The sequence below is a fragment of the Eretmochelys imbricata genome, chromosome 2 (genome assembly GCF_965152235.1).
Source record: "Eretmochelys imbricata isolate rEreImb1 chromosome 2, rEreImb1.hap1, whole genome shotgun sequence".
NCBI lineage: Eukaryota > Metazoa > Chordata > Testudines > Cheloniidae > Eretmochelys > Eretmochelys imbricata.
Genome location: NC_135573.1, coordinates 105,445,555 through 105,463,592, shown reverse-complemented (window position 1 = coordinate 105,463,592; position 18,038 = coordinate 105,445,555). Strand labels below are relative to the sequence as shown.

At 42.6% G+C, this 18,038-nt stretch overlaps 1 protein-coding gene across 4 annotated transcripts in view; it reads right to left on the bottom strand.

The window, feature by feature from the left end:
• The window catches only part of RIPOR2 (RHO family interacting cell polarization regulator 2), a 96,058-nt gene that overhangs the window by 14,121 nt on the left and 63,899 nt on the right, over positions 1–18,038 (bottom strand). For 2 of the 4 annotated variants that reach the window (XM_077810555.1, XM_077810554.1), the window contains exons 10-18: positions 16,676–16,801; positions 16,417–16,565; positions 14,794–14,923; positions 10,389–11,072; positions 7,393–7,577; positions 5,455–5,623; positions 3,650–3,785; positions 2,524–2,685; positions 1,352–1,510 (exon numbers count right to left, since the gene is read on the bottom strand). In XM_077810555.1, the coding sequence (XP_077666681.1) occupies positions 1,352–1,510; positions 2,524–2,685; positions 3,650–3,785; positions 5,455–5,623; positions 7,393–7,577; positions 10,389–11,072; positions 14,794–14,923; positions 16,417–16,565; positions 16,676–16,801 (1,900 nt within the window). Of the gene's footprint in view, positions 1–1,351; positions 1,511–2,523; positions 2,686–3,649; positions 3,786–5,454; positions 5,666–7,392; positions 7,578–7,656; positions 9,325–10,388; positions 11,073–14,793; positions 14,924–16,416; positions 16,566–16,675; positions 16,802–18,038 lie in introns of those variants that run through there. The other 2 variants (XM_077810557.1, XM_077810556.1) reach the window with 2 other exon arrangements.

The following is an 18,038-nucleotide window of genomic DNA, read 5'->3' as shown; positions in this document are numbered from 1 at the left end:
CAAACCTTAACTGCAGCTAGAAAATCCAAGAAGTTCTAATCAGTGATTGTAGCACAGGAAACTTGTATATCTTACGGGGAGAGTTGAGTTCAAGGCATGTTTTCCTTTGGCATTTTCAGTATCTTAAGACCATATGACTCTTGAGTGGAGTTTACACTGGACACGGATAGCTGATTATAGTAATAGTGATGTTATATTGGTCATTAGTTTTTGTTTTGTTTCAGAAAAGTGTCTAGATTTAGTGCTCAGGAGAGCGAGTGTCTAATAGCATCGGCTTCAGCCAACCACATTGAGAGCAGGCTTCTCCACACAGCCCTGGGGAAGCACTATAGGGGGAGGCCTTGCTTAGAGTCAGATCTTCTCCTCTGCTGTATATTGGTACCAAGGACATATTTATGTGCCAGTTTTTCCTGCCCACTTATGTCCCTCTCTGCTGACAGCCCCTGCTAATGTGCCTCAGTACTGAACATCTTTCCTACCCCAGTTCTTTGGCCTCTGTTGAGTAAAAGCTGGCAGCTATGCCAAGATGTGCTACAATGTGTCATGCAGAACCTGGGACTAGGAGGCATCCCTCAAACTCCATTTCAGATGCACTAGATTAACAAATGAAATTCACATCTCCAGGAGTGAAAGTCTAGAGCACTATGGGCTTGGGCCCAAGAGGTGCCAAGTGTCTGTTGCCCTTTTGAGTTCACAGGGGCTCAGATCTTCTGAAGTGCTGAGCTGGCAAGGCACAGAGTTTGCTCAGCTTCCTCAGCACTTCCCAAGAGGGGCTCAGCACTTCATGAGATCAGTCCAAAACAATGATGGGAGCCAAGGAAAGACTGAAATCAATAAAAGCTGTGGGCACTCGGCACCTTCCAGATTTTGGGACCAAACCAACAAGTACCATCCAGCCCCTAAATATTAGTTTTCTACACACTTGTTTTTAATACTAATGAGCAGGGCAGGCTCTACAGCTTTTGCCTCCCCAAGCAGTGAAAAAAACCTGCCACCGCGGCCGGCAAAGGGGAGAAGGTGCCGCCGAATTGCCGCTGCGGCCGGAGGAACTGCCGCCCCTTTCTAACTGCCGCCCCAAGCACCTGCTTGGAACGCTGGCGTCTTGAGCCGGCGCTGCTGATGACCATGTGTGGGTGAGGAGGGGAGGAAGGAGTGTCAGTTGGAAATACCCGCCCCTTCCTGCAGTATACACATGTGCCACTGCAATCATATCTGAACACCCAAGGCAGTTCTTTCCCTCTTTTCCTTGTTGGTTAATGAAAAATCAGCCCAAGGGCTGAGTTGTTTTTTCTGGTGCTTGAAAGCACCTTGATACGTTTCCCTTCTACCAGGCAGAATTTAGACACTCTACCTTCTTTTGCAAGTTGCAACAAATAGCTTCCAAGGTCGCTAACACTGTTGCTGGCAAAATAATTGTAATACTGAAAAACTGTTAGGATTTCAGAGGACAGACTGGATGAGAGGACTGGTTCTCTTCGGTCGAGGATCTGAGACAGCAGGGTTCTGAATACTACATGCAGCAGGAAAAGACAAAGGAACATTGTATTAACAAGAGCAAAACACTTTTGGTAGAGAAAACACTGCAATTAACTCGGTTCAACACTTTACAATGAAAGAAAGGTAGAACTTTAAAAAAAAAAAAGAGAGAGAGAGAGAAACACCTCCCAGCATCAGCATTTCTAATCTTCACTCAGGGCAACATTGTCCTGTCTGTCTGGTCCTCATCTGTGTAATATCTGAGCTCCTCACAATCATTAATAGATTCTATCCTGATGAAACCGTGTGAGGTAGGGAAGAACTATTACCAACTTCCAGAAGGGGGACTGAGCAGATTATGTGACTTGCCCTATGTCACACAGGGTGTCTGGGGCCGTGCCAGCAACTGAAACTCTCTTGAAGCCAGTGCGCCACCCTGTCCACTAGACCATCCTTTCTCTCCACCTGACAGTGCATCATTAAATAGAGGCCCAAATGCTGTGCCCAGTTGCACCTCTGTAATACCACTGAAGTCAATGAGATTGCCTAGGGGTAGGAGTTGACCTGGAGCATGGATCTTTTGCTGTTTCATGTTCATACACAGAGCTTCTATTGACATCAGTGTGAATTTGGTAGGCAGAACAGGCAAGAGAATGAGATGGGCCGTGCAAATAGAGAATTTCCCCCTAATATCTGACTAAACGAATACACTGTATCAGACCTAGTTGTGTTTTGTTTTTGTTTTTAATCATTTGGACTTTAAAACAGTTAATTTCTTTGGGTTTACTATTTTGGGCAAAATCTGGCTTTACAAGTTGTGGCAAAAAACATTTAAATCGGTTACTTTCAGGTAAGGTTTTTGAACCACATCCCAGTTGACTTCTGTGGGACTGAAGAGTTGGAACTGAAGGTGAGCAAAACTTGGTCTCAGCATATTGGCATTTTTCAGAAGCTTACTACAAGACAGATTCTGCCAGATCCACCTGGACTTGTGGATAGAATGTTTTTGTTGTTTTGTTTTGTTTTTGTTTTTTTGGAAGAATCTACCTGTTTCTGCTAGTCCTGGGCACTCTTCATTCACAGCTGTGGCAAAAGTGACATCAAGCTGTTTTATCATCTTGTCTGCAGAGGTATGATACACCCCTGTGGGACTGGTGCACTTAGTCCAGAAAGACAGCAGTGATAGCTTCTTATGAAATTCTGGAATTGCTGGGGGGGACGACAAAACAAGTGAAACAAAATCACAGAGATCAGATTGCTGTGTTAGTATAACAAAAACACAAGCGTACATGAATACTTGTTCCCACCCCAATGCAGAGTAGTCAATTTCCCAGTGCACAGGAAGTGCCAACTCTTAGAGCTTTTAAGCTGTTTTGGGTTCCCATACTAAAACTCCAAATGATGAAAGCAAACTTGCTTCTGATCCAGTATTGGGAACTAGGAAATAGTTATTTAATTACCATTAAGTACCAGAGAGATGTGAGGTAATAGTGTGAACACAGGACTGGGCACCACAAACTCCAGAATTCTAATCCTGACTCTGGCACACTCTTTTGGGGCAACTCACCTATCTGTTTTGCCTCTCTTTCATGATCAGCAAAATAATGCTAACAATATTTGCCTACTCCATGGGGCTTGTGAGGATTAATAATATTTGTAAAACTCTTTAAAGATGCAAAGATGCTACAAAACTGCTAAGTGTTAGTCAATAATGGTAACTAAAAGTAGTCTTCTAGACAAACTATTCAGAGACTGTCTCATGCCTCTGGTCCTGTAAACTAGAGCTTCCCCAAATAATCTCCCCATTCTGGGCAAGGAGAGGTGGAGGAAGAATCTGGCTTCTCAGAGGAGACACCACACCAGTTGCTTTGGCAATACCCTTTACTACTGCAGCCATCTGCTTTTTTGTGTGTGGTAGGGGAAAGGAGGCACATTGGAAATTGTGAACACCTCTTCCCTTCTCCCCTTGCCTTTCTGAATATCATACCTTAGCCCAGCCTGAGGTCTCCTGCCACCATCTGTTGACTGATACCGGTTAGATGGTGGTACAGTGTCCATTTGCAACTGTGTGTCAATGGAATTTACTAAAAATCAGACAAATGACTGCTTAGGAAGACTTACACACACACATGCCCAGCCTTTCCAAAGAGCAAACCCCCATACTGTTACTTACCTTCAGTTACAGAGATGACATTCCCCATGTTCTCACTGCTGATCTCTGCAAGGTTCTCCACTACTACGATCTCCTTGGACAGCTTATCCAGGAGGTTTCTTACAACAAATGGAGTTTTACTGGAGAACACAATTTGCTAATAAAACAAGGGTTAAAAAAAAAGTTTGGAAGACGTTTCATCTTGCTGAAATAGTCTGATCTGAATACAGATACTTTTAATCTGTAAGAACTGCAGTGAGAAATTGGTTGTACAGTAGAACCTCTGAGTTACAAACACCTCGGGAATGGAGGTTGTTCATACTCCGAAATGTTCATAACTGAACAAAAGGTTATGGTTCTTTCAAAAGTTTACAACTGAATATTGACTTAATACAGCTTTGAAACTTTACTATGCAGAAGAAAAATGCTCGTTTCCCTTTCTTTTTTTTAGTAGTTTGTTTAACACAGTGTACTGTATTTGCTTTTTTTGGGGGGGGTCTCTGCTGCTGCCTGATTCTGTACTTCCGGTTCCAAATAAGGTGTGTGGTTGTCTGGTCAGTTTGTAAACTCTGGTGTTTAACTCTGAGGTTCTACTGCATAGTATCTCCTTAAAGCTTCTGGTGCGTGTATGTTTCACAGTTGTTGCAAACTGTTTCTTAGGGGCTCAATTTTTATGCCTATACTGAAATGCCTAAACCTATATCTAGGAACGTAATTACTCATTTAAATAGCAAAGTGCTGCTTTAGGCACCTAACTCCTTCCATAGAGTTTAAGACTAGGGCAGAGCATTAGATCATCTAGTCTGACCTCCTGCATAACATGTGCAGCCCATAGAATTTCATGCAGTTACTCCTGTATTGAGCCCAATACCCTTCCTTATTCTACATGGCTGGGATTTAGTTGTCTACATCAGCAAGATGCCAGAAGCAGGACTTGATTTCCATTGTAGCAGTGAGCCTGTGGCCATTGGAAATAGATGTTAACTGTGTCCGTTTGGGAATGAAGAGCCTAATGCAGTAAATGAGGCTCCAGTATGCAGTATTCCAATACAATAGGAAAACACTGATGTTTTCCAAAGGGGGCACCCTTCAGGAAGTGGAAAATCCTGGGACAAATTTTTACTTTGGTTAGGGAGGGAAAACTTCCTGGCATGTATAACTATCCAGACTTGGTTCACACAGAGACTGGACTTCAGTGCAACGTTCCACTGTGCTTGCACATAGAGTCCAAAGCAAAGGTAGCATTTTACAGTTCCTGCATTTAAAGAATCATCTTGGTTTTATACCCAAAATACCTTTTTGCTTTTAAATAACACATATATCTTGGTTGACTTCCAATGGCCTGGAGTTTAGCTAGAGTAAACAGTGAATGAATGGGCTTCCATGTCACCTCTGGAAATCTAAAGTCACATTACAAGGCTGACCCTTCAGCTGCTCTGAACGTGGAGTGGAAGTCAGTGGCGCAGGGTCAGTGCCAGGATCTGAGTCCAAGGGGAAAGTGAATTGAGTGGTCTGCACTTTCTGCAGTGGACACCAGTAGTCACAAAACTGCCCTATAGTTTCAGGTCTTGCGCTCAGCTCAGAAGAGGGCCAGGACTGGCATAACAGAGGTCTGACAGGTCATGACTGAGGCAAATTAGAAGAGCTACATTTACAGAAGCTTTCTTGGTGTCAGCCAGCCCCCTCAACTAGTTCAGTTTAGCAGTACTCCTGCCTTGCCTTCACCCAGTACTAAATTCATTAGCCAATTTAAACCCTAAGAAACTGGAAAAAAAATGCATCTAGGAATATTATTATAAAAATATAACCCAAAAGAGCAGTTGTACCTGAATGAGCTGTGTACAGTACTGTAAATGCTTAACTATTGTGATATCAAGACTCTCATTCCCTGTGGTCAGTGGGAGAGGACTTCCAGCTACACTGGTCCCAACTCCTGTGTCTTCAGTCAAAGCTTCACTGAGGTGCCCTCTGGCTTCTGGGTGATCTGACCTGTAACTGTGAATGCAGGAAGTTGGGTAAGGAGTTGATTTTCTTCTCCTGCAGACAAAGCATGTTAACTCAAAATGACTAACATCAGGCATAAGAAGAATTGCTGCAAGCAGTGATCTGTAACCAAAGAGCCCTTGATAAGCCAGAAACCTTTTAATGAATACATCATATCTTAACTTGGCAGTAACATTGTGTAATGAATGTGGAATGATTGTACACATTTAAAAGACAAATTGCTTCCACAGTGGTCTACTTGTTTCTCCAGAACAATGCCTCTTTTGTGGAGAACTCACCAAGAAGTCTTTGAAATTTGCCCTTGTTAGCACTTGTTATTTTTTCATCTGTTGACATTATTAGTTACCAAATTGTTCTGGATTAAACTGCATTATTGATTTGTGGTTTCTCAAAAATTAAACCATTAAGAACTAATTTATCAGTGTTTTGCAGGCACCAGATTTAATTGTCAGTAAAAGAAAATAAGAGACATGATGTTTCCATCTGCTGGAATAAAAGACATGATGTTTCCATCTGCTGTTTTAGGCATAGTGTGTATAACAAACCATATTTTTTCACCATATTTTTTCCACAGGCTAATACTTATTCTCACTGTGTTTAAATCATTATTTCCATTTTCTTGTTGTTGCAATAATGTTCTCTCATGGTTTGAAAGTAGGGCCCTGATTCTGATTTCCAATACGCAAACACACATTTACATGTTTTAAAAATCACAGCACCTGCACTGCTTTAGGTGGATGCTCTAAACTATGCATTACAATTCACCTAAAATCAGAGTAGGAACTGAGGTTGCTTTCAAAGTCTTCATTTAAAAAAAAAAAAAAGGAAACCTTTTCATTTTAAGCTAATTCACTGAACTAATTGCTATGGTGCTTATATAAGGTTTGACTCTGTCAAGATTTTTTTTGGGGGGGGGGAGGGGGGACAGGGTGGAGGGGAAGTATGCAATGAGGTTTTTCTTTTCTTCCCCCCCCCCCCGTGGCAGAATAATGACTGCTTGTTGTGCTAGAAAATCCCTTACAAGTGCTATGATGGGCAGTGGGAAATGTAGCTTCCCTTTTAGGAGACTGCTGTGTGTTCTTTTCTCCTTTTGCAGTCATATTTGCCGTGTGTAGACTTTTTGGTCATGTTTTAGTTCTCCTGAGGTTACAAATGTATATATGAGGCTCTAATGATAAAACACAGTCAGCTTCACAAGGTGACATGACAGCACCACACAACTACTTTTCCTCTCACAAAGACAGTGGTGGAATGAGGGCACGTAACATGCAGGGCCATGAACAAGAACCAGTCATCACTCTTTCATTCCAGAGGAAACCTACACCATGCTGTTTAAATCTGGCCCTATGTTACTGTTACTGACAATCCTAATCCACTGCAAAGACTCACTGGGCTAGAGAGAAAAGACAGGGGTGGGGGTGAAAAACACAGAGGAATTAGTTACTAAATCCAAACCAAGGAAAACCAGGTCCAAACCTATATCAAGGAAGAAGCTCTGCAGATATTGATCTCTAGTGTGCTAATTTATTACATTTCCTTTCTGGGGGACAGACTGTAGCTGTTTGAACAAGAAAAATTGATACCTGCATTTGCAGAGTTTCATGTATGTTAACCACTAGAAAACCTCTTGATTTATAATCTCAGATATCTAGTTTCATCTTCCTTGAATAACGTGTGCACCAGGATCCTCTGTTAGTGACAAAGAAGTAGTGTAGCGGCTTGCCTTGAGAACTGCAAGCTGGCCGACACTATTGACTTACCTAGTCTTTTCAGTCTCGGTGTCTGAAAATACTGAGTCAGCACCTCCTCCACCATTACAAACCTCATCACCTCCACCATCCTCATCATCAAAGTCAGAGGTGTTCAGGAAATCAAAGCTTTCTAAAGCACTTTCAACTGTTAGACTGACACTGGAGGACCTGCTTCGGTTTACTGCTGGCTTGCACTGCAAAGGCAGAACAAACCAGTGAACACCAAAAATATATTTAACTACTGAAAAAAAGGATAACATTGAAGTTTACACCTTTTTATATGCTTTAAAATTTCATTTTATTGGATTATATTGATTTCAAACCTTCATATTCATAAGAAATACAATCAAAGTCTGCACACTAAAAAAGCTCCAAATAGAAAACATGTCAAGGCTGGGGTTCAACTCCGTCCTATCGAAATGACAAACATTTCACTTAAAGTCAAGTGAAAAGCTCTTCAATGGTCTTAAAGAGGACAGTCTGTTAATTAACATGTGGGAAGCTGAAAACGTAAGGCACATTCCACAGCAGTAATTTTAGATACAGAAGCTTAATTACATTCATTTAAGCTGTACTGGCCAAATTCATTCCTGGGATAACTCCAATGGAGTTTAAATCTGGTATGAATTTGGTCCCATCTCTCCAGATTACCGTACAGGACTGGAAGCAGGAGGAAAGCAAGACATTCCTCTATCAAACATCATGGTACTGGTCACCCCAGGAGACAGTGCTTTTTAATGATAAACATAATCAAGGAGATTCCTAAAGGCAATTTTATAATCCAGAAAGTAACAATTCCAACCAGAGGAGATGCCTTCTTTTCATATCACTAGGGAGGAACTGAGTGAGAAAATCAGAACAACAGGGAGAAAGTGTAAGTAAAGCTTCATGGCCTCTGTAAGAAATCTCTAAGACCCCAATCCTGCATAGTGATCCATGCAGACAGACCCCACGTTCTGTGCAGAGCCATGCTGAAGTCAGTGGGGCTCTGCATGGGACAGAGGTTTACTTGTGTGGACCATCTTGCAAGATCAGAGTTTAAGTCGGTAACTTGACTTAGGATCAGCTCCTGCAGTTTTGCACAGCAATTTCTACAGTTTTAGTTATACTCATCATCAGAGACAGCCCGAAGCCACAAAGCATGGTTCCAGAACAGAACTTTCCCAAAAGTTGGTGTTAAGATTCAGAGTTCTGGTTTAGCCCATTAGTGAGAGATGAGCTACCTGAGAAGTTCAGATCTGATTCCAGAACCACACTTTCCCACAGCTTGGGGTGATGTGCAGTTTTGCATCTATGCCATCTGTACATAATATTAATACTTTAGCATCTACAGTATCTTACACTTTCAAAGGCTGCGTATAAGCATTAATTAAACAATCCTCACAACACCCCTGTGAGATAGGTATGTGTTATCCAGCCTTTCATTCAGTTTACATGTTTGATGGGCTAGTAATGCAGCTTCCTTTTGTCCTGTACAAAATAAAACTGTAGCAACCACACTGTCAATTTTCTCTTCCTGCTGACATAGTCAAGAGAAGCTTTCTTCAGCTAGAACAAGCTTCTGTCTTGACCTTTTGAACGTGAAGTCCAGCAACTCGGTTAGTGACCCACAGTCTCAATCCTCAAGCAAATTAACAGGTTGAATGGCGATCTCAAAGAAGCAGAGGTTTCAAGAGTCCAAGTATCCCACCTCCACATGCATCCCCCCTCTGTTCCTTTGTATGATATGCTTCACAGAGAGAAAATGAGTATTTTCCCCTGCCCCAGTACTGTTCTGACAGCTGACCTCTTTTGCACAAGCAGCAGAGCAGCTGGGAAGTTCAAAAATGACTGATACTTGTAGTCTCTCATGTACAAATCCACTTCGGAGCTAGTTCAGGGAGTCAGAGCAGGAGGAACTGGCTGTCAGAAAAGCACTTAACTTGGAAAAGTATCATGTAGCTGTAAATGCCAATGGAAACACAGATGTTAAAATGGTAACGCAAAAGGACAACCTCTCTCTCCTTTCCTTAGTTATGCTCTTCTTCAATTATGTGGCTAATTCTACACTACTCAGATCATTCCAACAGACCACCTGGCATATGAATATGAAGCACTTGAAAGCAGTTATTTCCAATTAACTCTGTCCTCATGATAAAGAATCATGAATATCTTCTTGTGGGGAAAAATGTGCATCACAGTGATTAGTGAAGAGCTGTGAAACAAATCTAGGGTTAAGACATTATGTACTGTAACATATGTAAAATACTTTTCCCTTTTAGCTTCAGTCTCATTCTTAGACTAATTACAGGATTTGTAACATTACTTAGCCCTGCCTTGAGTGCAGGGGACTGAACCGGAAGACCTCTTGAGGTCCCTTCCAGTCCTACACTTCTGTGATTCTAGGATTTAGATAGATACTTAGGGGTGGGCTTGCAAAAGAGCCTACATGATTTAAGAGCACAAGTCCCAGTGACTTTCAGTAGACCTTGTGCTCCTAAGCCACCTAGACATTTTTGAACAATTCCACTCATCCAGTTATAGGGCCTGAACTTCAGCTGGTATAAATTGGCAGAGCTCTGTTGACATCAATAAAGACATGCTGAATTATAGCAGCTGAGGATCTGGCCTATAGATTTTTAAGGATAGAAGGGACTGCTGTGATCTGTCCTCCTGCATAACACAAGTCAGAGTTTCACTAAGTAATTTCTGCAGCAGGGGAAATGTATTCAATTATTTGTTGATTATGGTATCCTGCTACTTTTTCAATTTCTATAAAATTAAAATACAAATTGCTCAAGAACGTAAAGTAATAGTAACCAAACTGCAAACAACAAAGTTTTAAAATGGGTCACTCTAAAGAGATGGTTGGTCAATCAAGGTCGGAGCGAATCAGTTTGTTTTAGGTATTTTCCCAGTGAGCTCTTGATAGCAGACTGAAAAAATAGTACTTTGCTGTTTATAGTTAATAGGGCCGATCATACTCAGATTTTCTTTATGTTGATGCTTCCTGAAAATATACTTACTTTGAGAATATCGTCCAGATGCATCACCTGTTGGTCCAGGTCATAAAATTCTTTATACTGTTCTTTATGTGGCTCAAGTGCTAGGAGAAGCCCCTGAAAGGCATCTTCTATGCTTCCATCTAAATAAGACTTATATCCTTCTGATTCACCACTTATTGATCCCTCACACTGCAGCCTTTCAGGTGTCATTGGAGCCTCTGTGGAGGTGAGCCTTTTTACCAGCTGTTTGGTGATGTTGCCTTCATAGGTGTCCAGTTCGACCGGTTTCAGCTCTGACACTTCATCGGTCTCTTGTAGAAGTGACACGGAGACACTAGAATCTATAAACAGGTTATCACTCCCAGGGCCTGAAGGCTTTTGGTGAACTTCAGAGGCTACTCTGGAACTTTTCTTGTTCTCATGTACTGGTGTATGCTCTGGCTGTGACTTCAAGTCTTTTGACTCAGGTGTAGAGTCCAGGGACGAGTTTGTGCCGGAACTGTCCATCGCTGGGTTATTTGAGGATTTGTGCTCTGGAGGTGTGACAGTAATTTCAGGACTGGAAGGGTTAAGGGCAGAGGAGGAATCTACAGTGCTGGGTGGGGGAGCACAATCTCCATTTGGTATATCGCCAAAACTGAAAGATAGTGGTCTTTTCTCATTGGCTGCCATCCCATTTTCAAAGATGTCGTCTGGCGAATTGGACTGCAAAGATAATGTAAACTTGTAAAAATAACACACAAGGAATGCATCCCACATGATACACAGGTGTGTAAAAAAAGAGAGAGAGAGACACACACACAAATTCAGCCCTGGCATAAGCTGGCACAACTCCTGAGCATTTCAGTGGGAGGGCTACCTGCTACATCAGGTCTGGGAAATTTGGTCAGTAACTTTTCTGTTGGCAAAGTAAACTGAGCCCACTGTTGAGCGTGACACAACAGTAAGATCTGAATAGGTATAATTGGATTAATTCTCAGACAGCAATTTAATTTGCATTATTCAGTTTACTACTTCACATAGAAAAGCTCTGTTCATTGTTATATTGTTACAGTTCTTTTGTGCACGTCTGTACTTGTTTAATGATTGCTCAGACTTCCTGTTTCGTTTTTTCCATTTCTAAAGCAATAACAAATATCCCAGAATCACAAAACTGTTTAACTAGATCATGTTAATGTTTAATATTATATGATTTTCAGGGACACAATCTTACTCATGAAATACTTTTGACAAAAAAATTAATGTCTTTGTTACACTAAGAGTAACTGGTGAACATAGATCACATAGAACAGTGGTCACCACCACGTCAATCGTGATCGACTGGTCAATCCTGGAGACTCTGCCAACTGATAGCAGTCTCTGGGCTGCTAAAAGTCCGGCGAAGCAGCGGGGCTCAGACAGGCTGCCTGCCCTGCCGTGGCCCCAGGCCACTCCCGGAAGTGGCTGACTGCTGGCACGTCCCTGAGGCCCCTGTGGGGGGAGGCAGCTCCGTGCGCTGCCCTCGCCCCCAGCAGCATCCCTGCAGCTCCCATTGGCGGGGGCAGCCCCTGCAGGCCCAGGCAGTGCACGGAGACCTGCTGCCTCCCTCCCCCCCAAGGGGCCGCAGACATGTGCCAGCAGCCAGCCACTTCCAGGAGTGGCGTGGGGCCACGGCAGGCAGGCAGTCTGCCTGAGCCTCGCTACACAGCCGGCCAGGAGTCGCCTGTGGTAAGCCTGCACCTCGCACCCCCTCCTGTTCCCCAACCCCCTGCCCCAGCCCGGAGCCCCCTCCTGCACTAAGCCCCCTCCTGCACTATACTCCCTCCAGACCCCTCACCCCCTCCTGCACTCCAATCCTCTGTCCCAGCCCAGAGCACCCTCCTGAACCAAACTCCCTCCCAGAGCCTGCATCCCCTCATCGTCTCCTGTACCCCAACACTCTGCCCCAGCATGGACCCCCCTTCTGCACCCAAACTCCCAGAGCTTGCACCCCAAACCCCTGCCCCAGGGCTCAGCCAATGCACACCCCACAGTTGAGAATGTTGCATTGATTTGTGACAATCCTTGAAAGATTTTGGATCTATAAAACCACAAATGACACTAATAAAAAGTAAAATTCAAGAAATGTCCAGTGGATTCTATGAGATTAGATACAGTGTGACGATAAGACCCCTGCACCCAAACTCCCTCCCAGAGCTTGCACCCCTCACTTCTGCACCCCAACCTCCTGCCTCAGGCTCAGCCCAGAGCCCCCTCCCACACTCCAAACCCCTCAGCCCAGAGCCTGCACCCCCTCCCACACCCCAACCTCCTGCCCCAAACTGGTGAAAGTGAGTGAGGCTAGGGGAGAGCGAGTGACGGAGAGAGGGGGGAATGGAGTGAGCGGGGCGGGGCCTCGGGGAAGGGGCGGGGTAGATTCTGGGTTGATTTTAAATTCAAAAAGTGATCTTGTGTGAAAAAAGGTTGGAGACCACTGATCTAGAAGATCAAAGATAACAGAAGAACTTGCATGATGCTGTTTCCACCAGTTCTCTGACAAACTGACAGGTAGAAGGTAGTAGTGTGTATAAATAGACAGAATTTTCTGCATTTAGGTCTGTGCAGTGGATCTCTGCTCTCCACATTTTACACATGTGCACATCTCTCACTGAGCTCTATTGGAGTTTTATACATTGTCGGGAAAGCAAAATTTAGGAGCCAAAACTTGCCACACAGATCTGACTGGGGAATTTCACCAGAATGCATTTTTTTTTTTAAGTGAAAAATAGCCTTTGGTTAGACAAGGCATCAGTAAAAAGGAGCAAAATGTCTGAATATCTTATATTTAACTCTCCTTTAGTATGAATAATGTGGTATTTTAAAAAAAACCTCTATCTTCTTCACTATAAACAGATTTGAGCCATTCTGAAGTTTTAGAACAAATTCTTCTGTTATTTTAACCAATCTTTAAAGTAGATAGTGAGAAATGAAATGTAGAACATTAAAGGGATAATAAAAAAAACAGAGCAAAATGGGAGGTATCAGAATCTCTTCAGAATGACATTGAAAGCCTACAGTATAATGCCTGTCATTTAACATAGTCCTTACCCTAGAATTTTTTGAATTGCACAGCAAACTCGCTCACAACTCACATATGAACACAAAACAGATGAAAAGTGACAAATATTTTGCTGACAATTTGCTGAAGAAAGCTGTAAGCATTTATACACTGGCTTAGTTTATAAGATTAAAGCATCCAAAATTCTACTGAACTTTTGCCCAGAGCTCTTTGTATCTTTCATTCTAAGTCTAAATATATTTGAAGTTCTGTTTTATTTTTTATTTTTTTTGCTTTTTTCCATGTGCATACATTTTCAAACTTTCTATCAATGCTGGAAGTCGGATTACAAGAAAAATATAGACCAATATCGACCAATCTAACTTTGCATCCCTAAAGACGGGTTGTTTGACTATCATTTGTAGCTGAATTTCTGTCCCATCCCTCGATAGGGTCTGTGATCCTGATCCTATTGAAGTCAATGGGAATTTTGCTATTGGCTTTCCTGAGAGCAGCATTGGGCTTTATACTCCTAGTCTCTCCCTTGCAACCAGTCAGCAAACTAGAGGATCTGTGATGTTAAGGATCAAACAGAGCATGCACAGAAATGAAACAACATGAGCACTGAAACAATCATTCATTACACACACCCACACAAACACGCCCTCCTCCCACCAGCAAAACTCACATATTGCTCTAGCCCTGCTTTAGGCCTCAGCCTGAGAGATGGCAGGTCACTGAAAGAGCGACTGCGCTGCAGCCTGTCAAAGAAAGTGTCTTGCAGAGTATCTAAAACTGACAACTGCGGCCTGTCTTGCGGAGGATGTATCCATTTCTTCAGCAGTTAAAGCAAAAGGGGGAGTTAGTTGAATGCATCATAGTTATAGCACTTAAATGGCCAGCTTTAAAGATATTAATTGTGGGTGAAATTCATTTCAGTGCAAGGCCAATGCACTACTTAAATCCTACTTCACCCATCAAAATATGGTTTAAGTGGGACTTAAGTGGCACCTTGGCTTTGTGCAGGTCCTTTGCATAAGGGTGAATTTCACCCTGAGTTAGAATAATCCTAGTTTGTTGTTTAATCTAATTGTTTTAAACTGCTATCGCCCAATAGACATACATTTTATAAAGTCTTCCCAAATCTTACAAGCACACAAGCAGAAGTATGGGCATCCAATAACTGACCATATTATATTTTAGGGTTACAGGAACCTAAACACGCTTTCCTTCTAGGCTGAACAGCTGGAAGCGTGTTGCTTTAGCATTGTGTGTGCTAAACATAAAGAGTTTAACACAGCATAATGATGAAGCTGGGAAAAATGCATTTTAAAGCAATTAAGCATTTACTATTTTGATGAGGCAGTGAGGGTCTCTTTACATAATTATGTGGGGCCAAACGTAACTCACAAAGAATAGGTGATCCTTGAAGGTGGGAGTTTCTGGAGTCCCTTGGCTATACGTGGACATTCTTCTTTGAAGAGCAGATGCTTTGTTCACATTGCCTGTGGATGGGGTCAAGTCCTCAACATCAAATGGGCTGCAATAAATAAATAATTAACTAAATCTCACCCTAGGCAGAATGAGACTGCATCGCAATTACAGGGAAATTGTTTCCTTATTTTATTATTATTCATTTATTTCATTAGAATCTGCACGTGACACACAAGAAAAGTAATGGATTTTAGCAGCATATCTAAAAAGGAGAATTCAGATTTTAAGTGAACCATTAAAGAGAAAATCTTGTTCATTAGACAGCTCAGAAGTGTGATTCTCATTTAGGATAAAAAGCAGTCCATTGCCAGGAATAATTTTATGTATGCTAATATGATGTGACTCCTACAGCATGAAGAATTTTCTTGCATTTGAGATGACAGGTATAAAAAATAATTAGGAGTAAGGCGCTCTACTATCAATAGAGCTGTTACATCACGATGGACTACAGCAGTTGTCATGATCGGTTTCATGCTTTATTGCATTATAAGATAGAACATACACAAATGGAAATAGTAAATACTTCAGTGTTTGTTTAGAGATGACGGGTAGATACGTCATTAAAATGCCGTAAAATCTTGCTTTGAACCCTTGCTCTATCATCACAGGCTTATTATTGCTGTGGGGTGAGCATGTCAAGGGATTTCTCACTACCGTGAAGCAATGTGTCAAGCACGTGAAGACTAGTTTTTAATGCTCTGGGCCAAATTCTGTTCTTGGTTATTATGCTAGTGTAAATCTCCACTAAAATTTGCACCAGCGTAACTAAGATTTTCATGCATATCAGAAGGGCCCAATTTTACCCTCAGATGTTTGAGTTTGATTAGGCAACATCTGTATGGTACCTATATGCCCCTCATCACGTAGCATTTGAGTGCCCCAATCTTTAATGTATTTATCCCCATAACACCTCTGTGAAGTGAAGAAGGGCTATTCTACCCTTCATACAGGTAGAGAACTGAACAAGCACACTAAGACCTTGTATAGACTTGCAACAATATGTAGAACATGTGCAGCTACACACTGCTGTGAGACAGGCTGTGTCCACACTCGTCACTGTGGTGTGTAGCTATAAATGACAGGAAAAGGCTCTGGCAGCGGGAGGCAACAGGACACTACTCTGCTAAAAACAGCAGTGTAGACATGAGAGGCACTGCCAGGGCCTGTAGAGAGTAGCGTTGCCAATTTTGGTTGGACGTTATTCCTGGAGATTTGGCAACCCTAGTAGAGAGCCGTGTAGGGTACCCTCCCTAGGGTACAGGCATGTAGGGCAATCTGCATTATTCTACTTGACTAAGCTGTGCCTTACAGTCTACACTGCTATTTACACCTGCGTTAGCTGGGCGAGCAGTGTCTGTACTCTACATGCTGCCTCAAGTGTAGATGTACCTTTAATGACTAACCCCAAGTCACACAGGAAGTCTGCAGTAAAGCGGAAGACATCACTGTCTACCAATGCTCTTCACCAGGGAAACAAGAGGATATGAGATTTTACTTGGTTTTGAAAAGCTGCTGATGCAGTAAAGCAGTTCTACTTACTACCAGGTAATTTCAAGGTTCAGCTTTATAGTGCCAAGGTCATTAATGTCAACAGCAACCACCTGAGGCCGAGCTGCAAACAAGTCCTTTGTCTCACAGGTAACACTTCCCACTAGAATGTGAGTAGCAAGTCCTTTAACTTCTGTGACCTGCAAGGGTAAAGAGCAGTAGTATTCGGAACAGGGCCTCATATTCTATTTCAGCTTTATGGGCAGCTTTTAGCAGCAGGTGGCTAGACCGTACAAATTGGTGTGTTTACCTTAATGGAGATCAGCCCAACAATAAGAGGGAGGAAAACCATTTCTTCTCCATCCCAGCTTTGCTTGCCATTCACTTCAATTTTGCCTTTCAATTTCCATCGCTGGCGGCCATAACGCATGAAAATCTATGATAAAGAAAAGTCCTCTTAGTTCCTTGGCATGCATGCTCTACCTGTTCTCAGCCGACAAATGTCAGACAAAGATATGAGGAAAAGGGTAGTTTCTGAAATACACCTCAAGAATAGATACTATGAATGCTGAACTCTGCTTTCCACCAAACAGGGAGGAAAGTCTATGCGGAAGGGGCACTGCACTGAGTTCTCACATTCATTTAATAATGTAAACCTGCTCTCATAGCACTAGATGTCTTACAGAAATACTTGCTCCTAATGATCCAGAACCCAGGGCAGAAAGGGAAGGCAACTCCTTAATACCAGAAATCCCTTCCCTCTCAGCAGCTGAGGCTGAGAAAAAGGAGATGGTGATGTCATTAGTAATACTGCATCACTGCTAGAGATGGATAGACTGAAAAGATTCAGAGGTCAGATTTGCAAAAACACCACAAGTTGATATGCTTGAGAGACACTTGTCCGAATGATCTGAGGTTGCATGGGGAATCCCATTCTCTCCTCCCCACACAACCTCCTCTGGCCGCAGCTTCACTTATCTGCTCTATTATCCCCTTAGCTAGGGGAGAGGATCACAGGGCTGTCTGTTACCTCTATTTTCAGGCACCAGGATTCTCTAGGAGCTGACAGGTTCCCTCGGGAAGACAGGGAGAAATCCTGCATGCTCCAAGATTTTGTGCACTCTGTGGCATAAAGGTAGTGAAGCCCCACATTTAAGTGAAGCCCCATACCTAATGCTACATTTTAAAGCAGGGAGAACAGCAGGCCACCCTAGCTGGAGGATCTTGGTATGGAAGAATTAGGCTGCCTGGCCAGTCTTCTGTAGAGGGGACCTGCTACTAGCTAGTGAGCTCTCTGCCCCCTATGGAGGCCTGCCACTGTAAATAAGAAATGGTGACTGGTGGACTAATAAGTGGGTTTTGGTAAAAGGGGAGGGATCTTTTATCAAACTACTGACTTCCAAAGGTTCTAGTTGGTTTTGATCTGCATCTAATAAAGGTTGATATAAGAATGGCCATACTGAATCAGTTCAATGGTCCATCTAGTCCAGTATCCTGTCTCCAAAAAGCAGTCATTAATGGAGTCTAGAAACTATTTCTGCATCCTGTCCTAGGTGACAGGTACCCAGTCAAAATGAGGAGAGTTGAAATCCCCATTATTGAGTTTTCTATTTTTATAGCCTCTTTAATCAACCTGAGCATTTCAGTTGATTCACCATCACCATCCTGGTCAG